The sequence below is a fragment of the Corylus avellana genome, chromosome 2, assembly GCF_965113065.1.
Source record: "Corylus avellana chromosome 2, dhCorAvel1.hap1.2, whole genome shotgun sequence".
NCBI classification, from domain to species: domain Eukaryota; kingdom Viridiplantae; phylum Streptophyta; class Magnoliopsida; order Fagales; family Betulaceae; genus Corylus; species Corylus avellana.
The window spans coordinates 35344451-35364094 of NC_142491.1; the positions used below are offsets into that span (position 1 = coordinate 35344451).

General features: G+C 35.8%; 2 protein-coding genes across 3 annotated transcripts; one reads left to right on the plus strand and one right to left on the minus strand.

The window, feature by feature from the left end:
* The first annotated feature begins 8450 nt into the window (after positions 1 to 8450).
* On the plus strand, positions 8451 to 9540 carry PUCHI (Integrase-type DNA-binding superfamily protein). The gene has a single exon (XM_059579140.2). The coding sequence runs from the start codon at positions 8502 to 8504 to the stop codon at positions 9534 to 9536; it is 1035 nt and encodes a 344-aa protein (XP_059435123.2). The 5' UTR covers positions 8451 to 8501; the 3' UTR covers positions 9537 to 9540.
* Positions 9541 to 10512: 972 nt separating this feature from the next.
* LOC132177087 (Zinc finger C-x8-C-x5-C-x3-H type family protein) lies at positions 10513 to 18264 on the minus strand. 2 transcript variants are annotated; one of them, XM_059589314.2, is made up of 8 exons: positions 17859 to 18264; positions 17565 to 17707; positions 17170 to 17235; positions 16827 to 16946; positions 16403 to 16705; positions 16024 to 16326; positions 11289 to 11654; positions 10513 to 10741 (listed from the first exon to the last, which is right to left on the minus strand). In XM_059589314.2, the coding sequence occupies exons 1-8, from the start codon at positions 17947 to 17949 to the stop codon at positions 10730 to 10732; spliced, it is 1404 nt and encodes a 467-aa protein (XP_059445297.1). In that variant the 5' UTR covers positions 17950 to 18264; the 3' UTR covers positions 10513 to 10729. The 2 variants fall into 2 exon arrangements, with proteins under 2 accessions (XP_059445297.1, XP_059445290.1); XM_059589307.2 differs by having other exon boundaries at positions 10513 to 11654.
* Between the last annotated feature and the right edge of the window lie 1380 nt (positions 18265 to 19644).

Here is a 19644-nt window from a genome sequence, read left to right on the forward strand (position 1 = left end):
TTACCCTTCGAAGAGGGTGGTCAGTCAGACCCAAGGGTAGGATTAGCTAGATAAATTTTGAAGTCTAATAAGGTGATAATTTTAAGTAAGAATTTTGTTTTATTTCAAATTTTAAATCAATTTGTTCTTTAAAATCCTTTCTTCTTGTTTTATTGATAAATCTTTTGTTTGGTTCTATTGTTATAGACTCCTTATCTCCCACACACATAGAAATGAACAGCTAAAATACAAAATTGTTAGAGAGAGAGAATACATAGGCTATGAAGTGTTAAAACTCCTATACTATGAGAGGCAAAACGTACTCAAAACTTTCATTGGCAAACATTTAGAGTTTTTTTTCCTCAATTAGGAGCTTAATGCAATGGCCTAAACTGCCTACCTATTCAGCCGGTCATGCCCCAAGGGTGGTTTGATCAACTCCAAGGGAGTAGATGACCACCCTCTCACCCTTTGAGGGATGGTCAGCCACCCATGGATATGGTTGGGGTGGCCGGCAGGCATGGGGATGAAAGTAGGGGTGCAAAGGCGGTTACGGTTAGCGGTTAGTGGCAATAACCGCTAACCGTAATCGCCTTAGCGATTAGTAGATTTCACTAACCGCAACCGCTAACCGCCTAACAGTTAGCGGTTAGCGGTTAACCGCCAGTTACGGTTAGCGAAATAGATAACCGCCCGCTAACCGCTTTTTTAAAATTGGGCTTTTTTTTTTTGGCTTTTTGGGCTTTTTTTTTTGCTTTTTTTTACCCTCATTTTTTTTTCTTGTATTTTTAATATCTTCTAAATCCTAAATTCCTAAAGTATCTAATAATGCTTTAATAAAATTGTAGACTTGTAGTTATAAGTAATATATTGTTTAATTCAATTGAATCAATTGTGATTATCATTGTACATGAATCATATGATCAACTTGTAGACTTATGACTTATGAGTTATGTCATATTATATATGCATTATTTATTATTATATAATCATATGATTTAATGATCAAGTCATCATGTGATATAATCATATCAATTATAATGATAATACATTAATACTTAAATTGTGTTTATAAGTAACACATTGGTCATTGTTTAATCCAATGTCAATTACTTAATTTGATATTATACGAATCATATCATCATTGTACATTAATAATATGATTCACTTGAAGTCTTGAATTAAATATTTAAATTGTCATTGAATCATATGATTAAGTATTGATAGTATACGTTTATATTATTCATATACATATGTAGACTTATATAGACTTATAACATATATAGACTTATAAGTTTATAACATACATTGGAAATAAGTCTCTAGATATTTAATTGTTGTATTAGTATGAATTGATATACTTATGAGTTATGTCATATTATATATGTATAATTTGTTATTATATAATCAAATGATTTAATGATTAATCTCATGTGATATAATCATATAAATTATAGTGATAATATATTAATACTCAAATTGTGATTTAATTATTTTTAAAAAAAAAATTGTGATTTAATGATCAAGTGATTATGTTATATGTATAAATATTTTTATAATTATAATTATAAAAATATATTATATAAAAAGGCGGTTAGCGGTTACGGTTAGTAGACCCAATAACCGCTAACCGCTAGGCGGTTATAGCGGTTAGGCGGTTAGCGATTAATGCGGTTAGGCGGTTAGGCGGTTAAGCGGTTATAGCGGTTAGCGGACGGTTTTTAACCGCCCGCCTTTGCACCCCTAGATGAAAGAGTGGCAGCCCCCCCCCCCAAAAAAAAAAAAACCATTGAGAGATAGTTGTGCCACATCCTTGGGGTGGCCAATCACCACCCTCAAAGGGTGAGAGGTTGGTTAGCCTATTATGAGTAACATTAGACTATGCTTTGCAGTAGCCAGGAGACCAGAAATGTCGAATTCTGAGGATGAGCGAATAAGGTAAGTAAATATTTACAACTATTTTCAATAAAAACATGCAATATGTCAACTGATTGAACACCCATATAATATGAGCTTTTTATTTTTTATTCAACTGAGTAAATGATTAACGAGATGCATTATATAACATGGTATACCGGTACTTGTGGTATATTGGTCATGGACTTACTATATGGAATTGATTCTATGGTCAAATGTTTGTGTGTTTATATGGGTCTTGGATTCAATGATTGTTTGTGACCGGCGCAGTTATATTTGATTGGCAGAACACTATAGGACGTACATCATTAATAGCGTGGGCCACTTGAGGTCAGACTTAGTCAGGCTGTTAGTGTTATGGATGGTGACATGCAATATCCGGGGCACTGCTATTGTATTACAAGTCTCTCAAGAGAGCGCCAACTCTTTTGAGAATGGGTAATATCTTGAGTAGACCATACAAGATAGCTATGACATATTAAATGCATTATCTTCTTACATTAAAATCTTTGGTGATTGTCGTTGAAATTATGCCCTACCTCTTTAAAACAAAAACAACACTTCGGATTTAATAACAGAAACAACTCCTATTACATTTATGAAAATTCATGTTTATTTCTCCAGTACATAACTTGCCAGCTCATTTCGTACTCAATTGTAAGGTTTATTTACTAAGTCGTAGACTTACGTAGTTATTGCACTCTAGCAGGTTCACACTATTAATCGTTAGACTGCTTATTGGGATGAAAATGCCAAGCATTTCACCGTACCGGGTTTTAATTAGTAATTTTCAAGTTCCAAGTCAATAATGAATCATAATGTTTATGCATCTCATGAATATAGAAGTCTCAAATCATGTATTTTCACTTTCTGCGTTGTATTTACTCTAATTAGTGAATTGGTGATTTCCTTAGTTAGTTACTAGTTAACTGTACTGAAAGAATTGTCAATAATGCTGCCAAGATGGATTGATTCACTTGAACCAGTTTTGTGGGCATTACAGGCCGGCCCCCTATGGAGGGTGAGGGGATGGTCCGCCATATCTTAGGAAGTGGTTAACCACTTTAAGAGGTGTTCTGACTACCCATTAACTTCTTTTGTTTTTTTATTATTTACCTGGCTAAATCTAGGAATGGGATCCTCTCCATTTTAGAGGATTTGGTTAGTACAATTTAGGAGGAAAAGACTATTTTGCCCTCTTATTTTTGAATTGGAGAGGATCATTTTAGCTAAATTTAAGCACATTTTGCAATTCCCTAGAAGAATTTAGAGACCTCAATCTCACTCAATGTGCATAGAACAACAAATGCAACAGCACATAACCTAACCAAGTGGACATCTTATCTTGACTCCCATTCCCTCTCCCATTGTCCTATATATATATATATATATATATATCAATCATACCAATTGACAAGGGAAAAGATCCCCGAACCCCTTTTTTCCTTTATATACTTATCCATTTTCTTTGAAAAGAAAAATGGTAGATAAATATGATGATGGAAAAGAAAATGTATTAGACCATCTTGTGCTTGTTATAGTTAGTTTTTCCTTTGCTTTGCAAGTAAGCAACAGAACAGAGAGTTGTTTAGGAAAACAAACACCAACATGTTTCCTCTTCTTTGACATGTATACTAGACATGATTTGAAGTTATATATATATATATATATACATATATACATATATATATATATATATATATATATATATATATATATATATTAAAAGGGTTTACGTGGATTGGGAGCAAATCTCGTGGTATCTGCCCGAAAGGAAGACAAAAGGACGGGGTCACACTCACTCTCAGCCGTCCAATCTGAATCAAAACAGTCTGTGATGAATCTTTGACCACTCTTCGTAGATTCGCTTTCACTGTTTTATTCCTCAATCCTACAGCTAACCTCGTCTGTAGATTTTACGGTGTTCCGCGAATCACGTTCTGATCTTTGACACGTAGACGTAAACGAAACGAATACTAGGTTTACGGAGCTCGGACAAGCCCCATTGGCCTACACGCTGATTGCGTGGCAACAGTATCCACGTGTCTCGTCTCCCATACCTCGTAATAGTCAATACTAGGTTTGGTGGTCTTTCGCAGGTTACGTGTCCGTGTCCCAGTGGTTGCCTTTAAAGGTCCGGCATGGAAATCCGGGTTGTGGTTTTTTGTGTTCGTGTATGGTTTTCATTAAAAAAAAAAAAAAAAAAAAGTAAAAAAAAGCACTTTTCTAAATACTTTTACAAGTATCGATTATTTTTTCTTGATGTTTTCAGATCAAATAGCATTTCTGTAATATATTGCAAACGAATAGTTGTTTGTAGGGGTGTAAACGAGTCGAGTTTGAGCGAGCTTCTCTTGTTTGGACTCGACTTATTTAAATTTTACTCGAGTTCGAACTCGAGCTGAACTTAAAAACGAGCAAAAAAATCGAGTTCAACCTTATAATAAGTCAAGCCGAGCATAGCTAGTTCACGAGCTGGCTCTTGTATTTAATTTAATTTGTTTAATTTATTAACTTTTTTTTATTATAAATTTAAACTTCAAGTACTCTTAAACGGCTCAAGAAGCCAGCTTGCATATGAGCATTTGCTTAATCTGACTAGCGGAATATGGAGCCCGAGTCAATACAGCAAGGTACTTGGTTTCGAAGAGAGAGAATATGTATCCTTTTATAATAAAAGAATGTTATTAAAAAAAAAAATCATCAATTTTTAATATTAATATGAGAAATTATGTGAATAACTACCGACTTGAACCTTATACGAACTGCTCATGAGCTTAATTGAGTCGAACCGAGCTAACTTCATTTAATATTTTAGGCAGGATTCGTGTTCACGAAACGCTTCATTTAGAGCATGAGCCAAGCTTATGCGAGCCGAGCCTGAGCGAGCGAGCAAGTGACTTGCTCTTTTAACAGCCCTAGTTGCTTGCATTATTTGAAAATAATATATATATTTGTGAGATTTGACACATCACTTGCATGTGGCATTGTTATGTCTCTTTTGGGCAAGAAAATAAAGGACATATTTATAATTTTTACTTATATTATTTTATTTGATTACAATGTTTTTCTATTTTTAAGATTTGACACATTACTTGCATGTATCATTGTTATGTCTATTTTGGTCAAGAAAAGGAAGGATATGTTTACCATTGTTTAACAAATCGTTCATGCTAGTGGGTTTGAATTATTTCTAAAATATTTCTACTTGTTAAATATGTTTCTTGTATATATATTGTATTTTAAAAACACTGCTTCATGATAAATATGATGTAGAGACTATCTCTAAATGCTTGCTGTCACTCTCAAATTATTTAGAAATTTGCATATTTATGAAAGGATGGAAAGTTTAAATTACTATAACATCACTGTCCAAATATTTTATATATATGATGATGATGATGATGATGAAGAAGAGAAAAGATGTATGTTGAAGGCTCTTCCCCTTTCTTTCTTGTTGCGTGGGATATTAGGAATTTTGGATGTTAAACACCAATGGTCAAATTTCTCTTGCAGTGTTCCAAAGGCCAAGGAAACAATTATACTCTCAAGACAACCATTTTCTAACATGCCATTCACCCAAAAGAAAAACACCAATGGTCTTCACCCGGACAAGTTGCACCAATTAAAATACTCTATATATCAGCAAAAAGATCATTTGAAAAAAAAAAAAAAAAAAGAAGTTAATAGGCTCGTTTGCTAATGTTTTTGAAGATTACTTTTTTGCTAAAAAGTATATATTAACAAACAACTCAACATATAAAACATTCGAAAATACATTCACATTTATGTCACACCACATCCAAAAAACAAAAACATGATCATATAGAAAGTATTACCAAACAAGCCCGGCATTCCTTTGATTAAACTTTTTAGATTGTGCTTTTTTTATTATTATTATTATTGCAAAGTGTTTTGATGTGACATAAATGTATTTAATTAGAGTTGTTTGTTAATAATTTTATTTAAAAAAACAAAAGATTTCTCAAAAATGTTGTCAATGAGGCATATATATATATATATATATATATGGCATTATGATAGACACTTCCACTAGAAAGAAGCAAAAGTAGAAAAAGGCTGAAATCTATAAACACACGGTTACATGGGGACAATTTTTAATCAAATCAAAGAGGCAAATATTTCTTACCTTTAACCCCACTGATGTGAGAGTCTCTCCATCGTCAAAGTCCAAGTATTGAGAAAGAAAGAAAGACACACTAATCTTTTTGCCCTAAAACCCGGGGAACCTTTAAGAGTAGAGGGAAAAGTGTGTCTGTTTTGAAGAATGTGCAAAATTCCCATCTGACCCAAAATAAGTCCCATCTCAAAGAAAACATGGGAGTGAGAGGCCCCCGCCCCATCTTTTTTATCTTTCTGAGAAGCTTTTTAGAGCAAACCCTCCATTTTAAGGAAATCTCTAACCTCTGTACTCCATTTTCCAACTGGCTGACTCCTTTTTAGGTGAGCCTGTCTTGAGCCTTGACTAAATTAAACCTACCTTTCTTCTCACTTCACTTCTTTCATTGCCTCTTAATTTCAAAGTGGACAATCTTTTACCTGGTCTTCTGTGGCCTTTTGCTATATCCATCTCATATATTATCTTTTTTTTTTTTTTTTCTTTTTCTTTTTCTTTTTCTTTTTCCCAAGTACAATTACACATGAAAGCATTATGATACAGATGGGGTCAAACAGTACCAATCCTACTCATCTATTTCTATTTGTTTCTTAAAAATCTTTAGTGGAGGAGTCAAAGGGTCATGGATTCAAGACATTCTTAAAAGAATGTAAATTTAAATTTGCATTTTATAATCTCTCTCTCTCTCTCTCTCCCTCTCTCTCTCTCTCTCATATTTATTTTAGCATTTGATTATATTTCGCTTTCTTCATTATTTTAGCTCCATTAGGTCCATTGCACGGTTAGAATGGACCAGAACAATGAGCAGTGCCCTAGCTAGCATTGATAATCTTTGGATATGCTAAAAACAAGCAAAAGAGGTCGAGCATTAGATTATGATTAGCATATGTTATTCCCAATGCCATTAGCCATGTGAATGTCAATCAAAGGAATGAAATTATACTTTTTCTTGTTGGAACTGCTAATAAATTGTTTTGGTGTCCCACTTACATCCATTGTTTGGGCAGTTTGATCCCACCTTGCTTCCAAGTGTTCTTTAAGCTTTTGATTGCCCTTTTGACTATACCCTTTTCTTATATATTATTTACTTATTGGAGATAAGACAGTGACCCTCGTGTCTCTCCTGATCAAATTTTGGAGAATTTAATTGAATTCCTAAAAAGGGATCTTCCAAGGTATGAAATTAATGGCTGCCCAAATCAGTCCCTTTCCTCCAATATTTCCTGCTAGCTAGGTTCTATGAACTATATGGATTTAAGTTCTTGATGAGAAGGTGAAACTGGGCTAATTATTCCACTATATCAACAGTAATCTTAGAATGGATATGTGAGACACATGAACTGACAAACAACAAAACAATATTGGAACTTTGACTTATGGCACTTGTGCAGGGAAACTTTTGTTTTTTGTACTCTGATGTGGGGTTGTTGCCATGATGCTGGACAGGCCAGCCTATTGGATCGTTTGTGTTTGGTTAGAGATAATCTTAACTGCTCCTTTGAAAATCATGAAGCAGACAAGAACATCCATGGAATTCCATTCAATTCTTTTGCATAAAATGCGGATCCACATGTGCATATGAGATGTTATTTATGATCGATGTTCCAATATCACACTCCTTCGAATTCAAATATTTGAGACTCTCTAGGTGTATGCTGACAAAAGCCATGCTTCTGTGTTCCTTTTCTTATATTCATGGATATCATTTAATTTGCACCAACCATTCAATTTAATTTGGTCCTAGTTCTCATGGGAGGAGTGGTATCTTTTTGCTACAAAGCTCACACCACATATGATATGAGGATTTTAATATGACACGACATCAAATAGTAGTTAGTAAAAATGTTCTTTCTTTTCTTTTTCTTTTTTTTAATAGAAATTAGTATATAGTTTTACTTGGTCAAATTGTAGGCATATAGACTAGCAAGTTGCTGGGGGGTTTACATGTGACTCGATCACACTAAGATATTGAAAAAGCTTGCATTGGCATGATGCAATATTTGGCTTAATGATAATAATGAACAATATTTACATCAAGTGGACATTGTTTTGGTTTGATTTCTGCAACTTTTCTATCTGTAAGTTTTCAGACTATATATATATATATATATATATATATATATATATGGTTGTGTTATTAAAAGGAGAGAATATATTTTAGGCTCTTATTGACACTTGAAGAAAACGACTGTGACAAAGAAATATATGATGAAGAATTATGGGATTCAAAAAAAAAAAAAAAAAAAAAGACGATTTTTAAAGTATGTACGTGGAAAAGGAAGAATGGTCTTCCACAGAATGAGATTCGGCAGTGTCGTTTTCCTTTTCTCCATGATCAGATTGGTCTTTAAAAGAGCTCCCCACAACACCCTCACACTTCCATTCAGAAACAAAAAAGCTTCACCACTACTTCTCCTATCATTTGCACTGTCTTTCTCTCACCAAATTCAACAAACTTTTCTTAGTAATGTCAACCTCCAAAACCTTGGATAAACCCTACAAAGGATATGAGGCTGGTGGCATGGTTCAAGCAGGTTTTGCACTAATCCAGCGCAACACATCCCCATCTCAACCTGGTGAGAGGAGAGGCCGTAGAAAGCAGGCGGAGCCAGGGAGATTTCTCGGGGTGAGGCGGCGGCCGTGGGGCCGATATGCTGCTGAAATCAGAGACCCTACAACAAAAGAGAGGCACTGGCTTGGCACATTTGACACTGCTCAGGAAGCAGCTCTTGCTTATGACAGGGCTGCCCTGTCCATGAAAGGCACCCAAGCAAGAACAAACTTTATATACTCTGACAACACTGCCTTCCACTCTCTTCTCACTCCATTTGATCATGTTCAAGCCTTGTTACCTTCATCACAGTTCCTCACTGCTACTACTCAGACAAAAGAACCCACCAATCAGAATACTCCATTTAAGCCTAACACATTGTGTGCAGAAACTTCATATGGGACAGCAGATGACCATGACAATAGTTTCTTCCTCTCTGATGATTATAACTCAGGCTACTTGGGATGCATTGTGCCTGATAACTGCTTGAGACCTCCTCCTAATCCCACTACTGCTACAAAATCCAGATGCAGCAGCAGCTTCAGTGATTCAGATGATCATCATCCAAATCACTCTTCCTCCATGAACACAGCAATATCCATGGAAATTCAATCACATTGTGACAGCAATACTCTCCCTTTCGACGCTGCAAATGTGCCGGCAACACCGTCGACTTACCCCGGAGATTTTCCTTGCTTGGATGAACTCAACAACCATGGATTTTGGGATATTGATCAGCAGCAGCCATGGGGGTCAGATTCCGGCGAACTCTCAGCAATGATCAACAACCCGTTGATGGTGGAAGATGGGTGCATGGGAGCTTTGTATCCAATTATTGAGAATCCTAGCTACGGGATAATGCCTCAGGCCACTTCTTCAACCCCTTGCTTTCCATCAGTTTCTCCTTATTACGGTGATGTAGTTCATGACATGGGATCTTCAATTTTTTGAGTGTTTATTCTACTAAAATGCACCAGTAATTTTGTTCTAGTTTTGGGCTGTGCTTGCAACTCTTTCTTCTTCCACTGTAATTACACTAAAAACATCCATACTTGGGGCAAGAAAGAGACTGAATCAATGTCCATTTTTGGTTCTACAAAAGATTGAATGAAAAAAATAAAAAAAAATAAAAAAGCATTAACTCTTGGTCTGTTTTCACCCACCAAATTAATATGATCGACATCCATTGTAACGTACGTATAAACATAACCTTCTTGCTCTTTTTGGCAAATCTTTGCACGACAACCCTAATCTCACTGAGAATGAGTGCAACTGTGCAGCCACTGTACTGCACGCGGTTGAGTAATAGCGCCCATGACGTCTCCATTGTAGTGCTTCAACAGTTTACATGCAGTTCCCTTGGACAACTTTACAAGTAGTGCCACCGACCCAGTCAGGTGGGTTTTATATATATATATATATATATATGGACTTTTTCAAATTGCATACTCAAATTGAATTCAGACATGTAGATCCGTGTCCCATTTGAAGCACTTAGCTAGCTAGTAGCGGTCCGACAAAGGATCATACCTTTTTCTTTTCTTTTTTTTTCTTTTTTTTAACTTGAGATCAGCAATACCCATTTGCTGGTTTAATTAACTAATATGATTAAATTTGAATATTGAAAATTTAAGTCATTGTCCAAAGTATATGTCGGCTCACAGTAAGAAAGGAATATGGCCCACAAATAAAACATGGTCTGCAGGCAAAATTCCCATCGATGGGCACAGAAGTTGTGATAGGTTATATATCATAACAGATTAAAAGAATCATTTAAATAAAAATAATAAATAAATAATAACTAAATAAATAAATAATTTAAATTTAAATTTAAAAAAAAAAAAAAAAAAAAAAAAAAAAAAAAAAACCCTTTAAGAGAGAGAGAGAGAGAGAGAGGTAGTTTGGCATATATAAGAGAAGCTGAGAAGAAGCAATAAGGATAGAAGTTATCTATAAATGGAGAAATAGATGGGACCAATTATTACACATTCGAGAGTGTTTCTTCATATATTGGTATATCATAATAAACTTATCAAGACAAGAACCAAGTCAAGCATTTGAATTGTCACAAGATGACTTTGTATCTGATCCCAAATAAGGTACAGTCTGATGCCTCCTTGGAGTCTGTTGATTCCTTCTCTTTTTCATGATAAACCCTAGACAAAAAGTGAGGGATCAATAAGAACTTCACATTCCTAAGTCGAATTGGAAGCTTAATGGTTCCCAATATTAAACTAAAACAAGAAAGAGAGACATGGAGACAGTCAACAATATAAATGGAAGAACAGTGTGGGACAGATCCTTTTCATTTAGAAAAGGTTTTGAGGAAAATAAGCACAGCAAACTCCAAAAATTGGAGAGATGGACACTGATTTGCCTAACGAAATTGCGGATTCTTTCGTGGTTATTTGGAAGCAAGAGGGAAATGCTATACTGGGTATGCTAAGCTTTTGAAGGTTGGCCATGATTTATTCAAGATGTTGGAGGAAATGGCCATATAAAGACTATATGAACACAGAGAAGATAAAAGCGACTGTGTGCTAGACCTGAACCGTGGAACATTGGTAACTTGGAAATGAAGCCTCTTTTTCGAGGACTTCCACCCAAAAAAATGATGTTTTGGCTCGTGAAATTTGATCAAAAGGAGTAATAAAAAAAAAACAAAAAGGAATGGCTTGCTGTTGCTTAGTTTGAAGTACGAGCCTCTGTGCTGCCAGTTGAAGGGCCAGAACCCTGAGCAGATGATTGTACAGACAAATGAGGAACAGATCCACTCCTTGAAAAAGTTGAACCAACCGATCCACTAGAAGTGCTCATTGATGAAGACATTCTGGATGAAACAGAGTCCTTGCTGGATCCTGAAATAAGTTCAGGTCGCAACTCTGAAGACGAAGATGACGGTGCTAGCGTACCGATTGAAGATCCCACAGGGTAGGGTGCAACCGGCATGTCAGAGAGGGAAGATGCAGATGGGCTGTAGCTCAATGTTCCCACTGGGTGATCAAATTTGCATGCAGGCCCAAACTTGCATACTCCACGTTGTGCATAATGAGTGCAGGGTGGTGCACCCTGATTAGCAAATAACAATATCAGAACAACCAACCAATAAGCCACTCAAAATACAATGATGCACACACCACATTTAAAAGCACAGGACATATAAATTTGCAACAGGAAATTGAGCTATTGGTTGATTAATGAGTATTAAATTCTTGATAGCCAACATAAGAATGAGAGTAAAATAGGAGGGGCAGAAGGACAAAACATTTGAGGTATAAAGCAATAATGTTAAGCATGAGGAAAGGTTGACAAAGACAACCAATGACAGCATTAATAATAAACTAAACAATAGAAGATTAAAAGGTAGCATATGTTTTTTTTTAAAAAAAAAAAAAAAAAAAAAAAAAAAAAAAAAAGCCAAAAACTTTTACTCTTAATGTCCTCTCAAAAATACACAAATATGAAAGTCCGAAACGGTTCAGCATCATACTAAAGACGTCGGATCTAATTCCTCCATTAGGGATTCGGTGTAAAGGAATGGGAGGGGGCTACCTCCCACATTATAACCCATAGGCTATCACCCAAAAAAAAAAAAAAAAAAAACAGCAGCATGCATATACACGCATACTCGCAAATGTAAATATACACTCTGGACAAGGGTTCCAGCTAATACTTTGGTAGATAAGTCAGAAAGGAACCGATGGAGTGAGCATGAACACTCGCACTGTACAAGCGTTCATGCTAGTACTGTGGTAGATGACACACATGCAACTGATGAAGAGACCAACTTCATAACCCAAATAAATAGAATATACACTTCAGTTATACTTCACCACAATTTAAACATTACAGGAACTCCATCATAATTCATGGGGATATAATGGAAACTTGTTTCACATTTTACCAAACCTAATTAGCTGCTTACACGTTCAGCAGCAGAGTACATACATTTGCGTGGAGGCAATCGGCCCCACTGAAATGTTTAGGAAACTTGGGGATTGTTAAAAAAATTAGAAAAAATTGAGTATTTATCTAATTGCACCCACTAGAATAAGGTATCAAGTAAAGGATTTGTTGAAAAAAAAAAATACCATTGTAATTAATTGAAGAGTAATCTTCTTTCTTTTTTTCATTTTTTCTCAATTAATCAAACCATCATAGTTTTGTCCGCTGGGAGGACTATATCAAGGGGGGAACTTCCCAGTAGAAATAGAGCTGGCTAGCTAGAGAGAGCAGCTGTTTCAGGATGAGCAGAAATGTGGACAATCACGAATGAAAGATACTTGCACTTAAAGGCATCAAAAGATATTTTAGTTTGTGTCATCTTGGACTATAGTTCACAAGGCAGAAGATATTAATAAAGAGGCACACAGTAGAATGAGAACTGACTAGATGAAAAGAAGAGCTTTTTCAGGATGAGCAAATAAGTCAACAATCAAGAAAGCTGAAATTGAAAGAGGACTGCAGCTATAATGAGAAATTTAAAAGAGTGGATAAATGGTACCTCACCGAAGGACAAATTTAGGAGTTGAAAGTAAACAGGAGAACCTATGAGTAGCCTCAATGAGTTATAAAAGAAGGGAAAACATGCTGAAATGATTTTATCACATATTTACATGTGAAGAAAATATATGGCAAACATCATTGACACCATGAACAAGATTACGGATGGAAGGTCATAGTCACCAACACACACACACACACATATAGCAGAAACGATAACAGAATTTCATATTGTAATGGAAATGACAACTCTACAGTCTGCTCCTTTCCACCAAAACCTTTTGTAGTAATCAGTATGCCTCCTATCTCCCCGAAATGAGCAGTACAAGATGATCTGGACCAAACATTGATGGTTCCTGCTAAGTAGATGACACGTAACGAAAAACCATCTAGATTTCATGATTTCAAATTTTTATCATTGATCATGTTAAAGCTTTTTTTTTTATAAGTATCATGTTAACGATATGCAAGTTAGTAAATGCATTTAATCAGGGTGAATTTAGTAAATGCATTTAATCAGGGTGAATTTTAAATGGTTGACATTATATGTCTAGTCCCCATAATATTTACAAGATATCGATGTGGCAATATGAGAGTGAGTACTGAGGCTTAAGAAGTATCAAATTAACCATAGAGGTGCCAAGCCCATGACCGTAAACAGAAAGGACAGGAAAAACAGCACATGGGCAGTTGCCCCAACCAATAGGTTTTGAGCTTTGACAGAAAAGCTGATGAAAGAGACTTAAATATTCTTTTAAATGGTGTCATCAACGTTTACTAATGATTTTTTAAGTTCTTCCCCATCATACCACAGTATGAAGCATACCCAATAAGCTACCTCATTCATTTCGGCAGTTGCACAGATTTTCTAGTCACATGCGACTCTTTTAATGTGATTGAGTACTTGAAGTAGTACAGTGAACATATTTTTCCATTCCAATATCACTCAGAATAAGACAACAATAATCTTAGTTAAATTGAATATTCAAATTATTAGTCTTCAGCTTCCTCTGAAAACAATCAACTGCAAGAAGTTTGCTCATCAATTCCTACATATATCTTTCACGTGTAATGAATTAGCGTTCAGTAGGACAAATCCACATCCATAACCTTATAATCCTTACACCACACAGATTCTTAACACCCATCAGTCTCAAGGAAAATAAGATGATGTCAGCTAATCATGATGAAAATTAGGGTACTAAGTTTAGATCCTGATATCTCAAATATTCACTTAACCAAAACTAAGGTAGCAGCCCAGTAATGTACGCTTTTTCTTTTTCATTTTTCTAGAACTTTGAAATATGTGTATTAATGTGAGTGTGGGAAAACCACAAAAGTTATCTTAAACATCACAGTTTCATAGATTATATACAAGTGAAGAAAGTAAAACTACTGATTTATGATGGACACAACAAGGATTCCTGAAAATAAATCCACAATACAATAATAGTATAGCCGGTAAACAAAATTAGAATGTTTCTTCAACATTCATTAGCCAACAGGCACAACACAAGTAAACTGGTCAATATTGGTGTAAAACAAGTAAAATCACATTCCAGTATAAAATAATCTTCAACATGCCAATCATTAATAAAGTCAAAAGGAAAACATAAGGTAGCCTCTAACATCAACTCTCAAACAAATAACCTGAGAAAAAATAATGTATGTTATCAATTACGTTGTAGTAAACTAAAAAAGGATTAAGTTGAATTCACATAAACCATTTTCCCTAGCTATCAATTGTATTCATGATGTTAATCCCCCAGCTTCCTAATTTTCCTACCAACTCTAATGAATGGGACAATGACACAAAAAGTGAGATTAATCCCTCCCTACCAACTCTCATCACTGGGACAATGACACAAAAAAGTGGGAAATGGGCATTACTTGACAAGAAGATAAGCAAGAGCATTAGCCTCATTCATTAGCGTAATCTGAGAGGAACACAAAAGCCTAGACAGCCATTCTTAGCATCCTAACACCGGCGCATAATCACTTATGCCACACACCACATGCAGACATATAGACCAAAGTTTCTGCAATCAAAATTTATTCACTCACAATCCATGATAGTGATCTGCACTTTCTCAGAGAATCTGTCCAATTAATATGCCCACGTGGCTTAATATCTCAAAGGAATACAATAAAGACAAAACATGTTAGGTTAAAAAGACACCATTCCACCATATATTATTGTCCAAAAATTTTAAGAAACTATCTTTCTCTAGTTAATGATTGGTAATATCACATCCTTACTTTGTCCACGTGTAGTTGCTACAGCAAAAAAGGGAAGGCTTTAGCATATTCTCCTAATTGCATCATATTAAAAAATATATATAATAAATAATAATAATAATAAATAATAAAATAATAAAATCATAAAATAATATCAAAATTAAAAAATTAAAAAATTAAATAAAAAATAAAAAATAAAAATAAAAAAAATCATTTTTTGAAAAGTTCATATCAAACAAGTTTAACAGAAAACAATGACTTGATACGCAAACATAGGAATGAACAGCAAAGAAAGGACATCCATATAATCCCTTTGTGCCTAAGTAGAGCTTTGCAACAGATAAGGATTTAAACCAAACTTATCCTATTTTGTTCATAGAGAGGATATCCATATCAAAACTTTTAACTGTAGGGTTTGTCTACAAGACAGCCTATACTCGACATGCATAACATGTCCTGAATGAATCACTGGTTGGGCAGATTTTGGATGAACTGCAAAGTTTCTCATCAACCATAAAATAGAGCCCACCAAAACTGGATTTTAAATAAGTAAGACAAACAAAAAGCCATAGGTTCAAAGGTTTAAAATAAATAAATAAGAAGTAAAACTGAATTTGACTTGGGAAATGGCAGATCAAGGTAAAACAGGCAAAACATTCAATAATGCTAAGTGAGAACAAAGCAAGCAGATGCTTACAGGACGCAGAGGAAGACCACTGGGGCTAAGAACAACATTCGTTTTTGGTGCAATCAATTCAGGTGGATGATGATATCTACATGAGGAACCAAATTTACACTCCCCTGTTCTCATGTAATATTGACATTCTGGTTGGCCGGGTCTTTCTGGAAATGAGTGTTCCTTCTGGCTACTGCTTGAAGGACCAGCAGAAGAAGGTAAAGGTTGATAACTTCCAGGATAGGCAGATGGAGGCAGTTGTGTTATCCCATAATACTGCCCAGCGGGCTGAGAACTAGGAGAGGGTACTGGGCTTATGGGTCCCTGCACCAAGTGGTTAACAGCTTCAATGAAGTGCATATAATTTGACAGAATAGTAAAGTATGGAAGTTTCACCTACCGGGTAAGGACTCCAACCCGGAAAGGGAACCATGCTTGGCGGAAGCAGCATAGGACCATACGGACTTTGAACATATGGGCCCGGTGGCAGAGGAGGTCTTGCAACGACTATCCCATACTGTTGCGAAGGAACAGATGAAGACTGCAAATCTGAATATAATGTAGGTGCAGGCACTGCTGCAATTTGTTGTGGTAATGACACAGGTGGAACTTGTATACCAGCTGGCTGTGGATGATGGAATTTACATGTTGCACCAAACTTGCACTGCCCAGTTTTTACGTAGTAGGAACACTCTTTTTCACCCTGTTATTCATAAAATTCATGTTTAGATTGAACTTATGTTCACATTAAGAAAATGTGATTCCAATATGATACAATTTTTTAACAAAAAAAAAAAGAGACATGAATGTAAAGGAATACAAACCGGACGTAATGGGTATCCATAATAATTTAGTGACACAGGGGTAACAGATTCTTCTCCCTGCCGAGGATGGTGGTATTTACAGGAGGCACCAAATTTACATGTCCCCGTCCTCATATAATACTGCAAAATGAGCAAAACGAGCATAGTTGATACAATGGGAACCCAATACATCATAAAACATCAAACCAAACAGAGCAAAAAATCAACAATGCTTTTATCACAAAATATAAACACAAATGGTAACAGTCCAGCAGAACAAAGTAAATGTACAGACATTGTCCAATATCAACCATTTGGCATAAAACCCAAGCTTCAAAATCAACCAGAACAACCAAATTCGTACCTGGCACACAGGCTGGCCCACTCGCTCGGGGTACTCCCCTACACCAGGTCTTGCAGCTCCTATAACCTGAGCAAGTACACTTCCATCAAAATCCAATAACAAAAATTGAACATTCAATCACCATATCAACCCAATAGATCTCATTCATTTAACTTCAAAAAAATCACAAAAATTCCTCCACAATTACTGAGAAATTCAACAACTCCACATCAACTACACTAGCCAAAACGCTCAAGTTTCAAAAACCCATTACCAAATCCAAACATAAGACCAAGATCAAACCAAATTCGACCCGAAAAAACCCAATGATCACATCAAAAACCAATCAAAACCTTCCAATTAAGCCCTAAACTAAACCAAATTGAGCGAAACGAAAGGGAATTCGATGAAATTACCGCGCCACGGTCACGGGGATGATTGAACCGACACCGCGAGCCGTACCCACAAAACCCGGTTCGCAAATAGTAGATACAATCGGCCTCGTCCGGCCGTTCCGGGTACGATTCCGCACCGCCCAATCCCAACTGCCACATAGGCTCTGCATTCCGCAAAAACCACAATGAAAGATCAAAAACCCAATATAGCTCTCACACATTAGACTCTAATTCGGCCAATCGCAATCCCCAAACGCATGATGGGATTCCAAACAAAACGACAATGGAATCGAAATGCAGAGTCTCTGAGCTTACCATGGTGCCCGGTTTCTGGTCCCGTCGCGGTCCATTCCGGCGACGGATCGGACTGCGAGCCTTCGTTTATAGGCCTACCGTACCTCTCCATTGTACGTACTCCCTTTCCACTGATTGTACAGTAATCCGAACGATGCTTCTAGAATGTTTCTCTGTACAAGGAATGAGAGCCTCCGATCAAATGGGGAAATAGACAGAGACAAGAGAGAGAGATAGAGAAAGAGCTTGGTCTTTGGATTTCTGGGTTTTTGCTCTTTCTCTCTCCCTCTCTCACTGTCACAGACACACTCTCTCTCACTCTCCCACACACACCGTCACTGTGTCTTCTTTGTTTTAGTTTTGGCTTTGGTTTTGGTTTGGTTGTCTTCTCTCTCTCTCTCTCTCTATTTTTCAAAGCGTGTTTGTTTTTTTCCATCTTTCTTTCTATGCCATTCCTTATGTGAGAGGGGATCTTTCTCTATGGGTCCGGTGGTTTACAAACGCGCCAAACGCATTTTTTTCCTTTTCTTTTTTCACCTAAATTAAAAATTAAATATTCCCACCTTTTAAATATGGAAAATTAAAAAAAAAAAAAAGAAACAGAAAATTAGTTAATTAATGTGGGCGTTTTGCTTAGGTGGTGGCCGGAATGACGGGAACGCCCTTGCCTTCCTGCAGCTCGTGGGATTGAGTGACATGACAAGGTTGTCCTTTTGCTCATAGTTCTTACAAAAAGGTAATGATGATGCGATTAATTAATCAACTTCCCCTCACCTGACTGAAAGAGTGTGAAAAGGTTGGCTGCTACTTTCTCAACGTGGCATGCAGCAACCAGGATTTTCCTTGAAAATGGTAAACGGTTTTACAGAGATTAAGAATGATTGGGGATCCGTATCCCTTTGCATGGGTTTTTTTTTTATTTATTCCACTTTTTGGTGCCCTATCTATCTCTCTATCAATCACCCTTTCTCTTTGAGATTTTTCAACTTAGGTCCACTACTTTTACCATCCCAAATTCTTTGCCAAATAGTTGGCTACTATTAGGGTTGGTACCCAAATTTGAGACTAGGAATAGCAAAACTTACAAAATAAAGATCTTTAAAGGTAACAAAAGTTAATTTTAGGGGGGTCAAATTCATAAAATTAAAAAAAAAAAAAACATTTGTCCCTCTATGGTTAGGGCCTAGGGTTGGTTCCGTCCCGGACTAGTATAGTATGTGCTTTTATGGTTGAGATTAGTGGAACATTTAAATCCAATGACACTCTCATAAGTCATATGCTTGTCATGAGCTTTTGATTGTTATTCTTGTGATTTATGGGTAGTGAAAGTTGGAAGTCCCATTGCAATATAAATGGTCACATCACAAAGTTCTCAAAGTTTAATGAATTTTTGGTCGGTGAAAATAAGTGGGTTGGATGGTTTAAAAAGTGGGTTTTTAAGTTTAACTACTCCCAATATGATAATACTATTGAACAGTAAATTTTGTTTTTACTAGACAAAACCCTTGATTTTTGGAAATGCAGCAAAATTAGGAGTTTGTAGACTATAAAAGCTTGGTTCAATTTTCCAAACCAATGTTTTGTTTGTCTTTTATATCATTAGGTCAGCAACTTTACCAGTTAAATTCACCAACAAGCAAGATAGCAATGACCATTTGTAGAATAAGAAGGATTTATCAATTATTTAATCGCTTTCATTATTCCTAGCCCTTTTGTTTAAACTTTGCTTTCTCATATCATTATTTAGTAAATTTATGTATAACTGATATATAACCGACTGACGTGTCAGTAAAAATCAATATTTTCA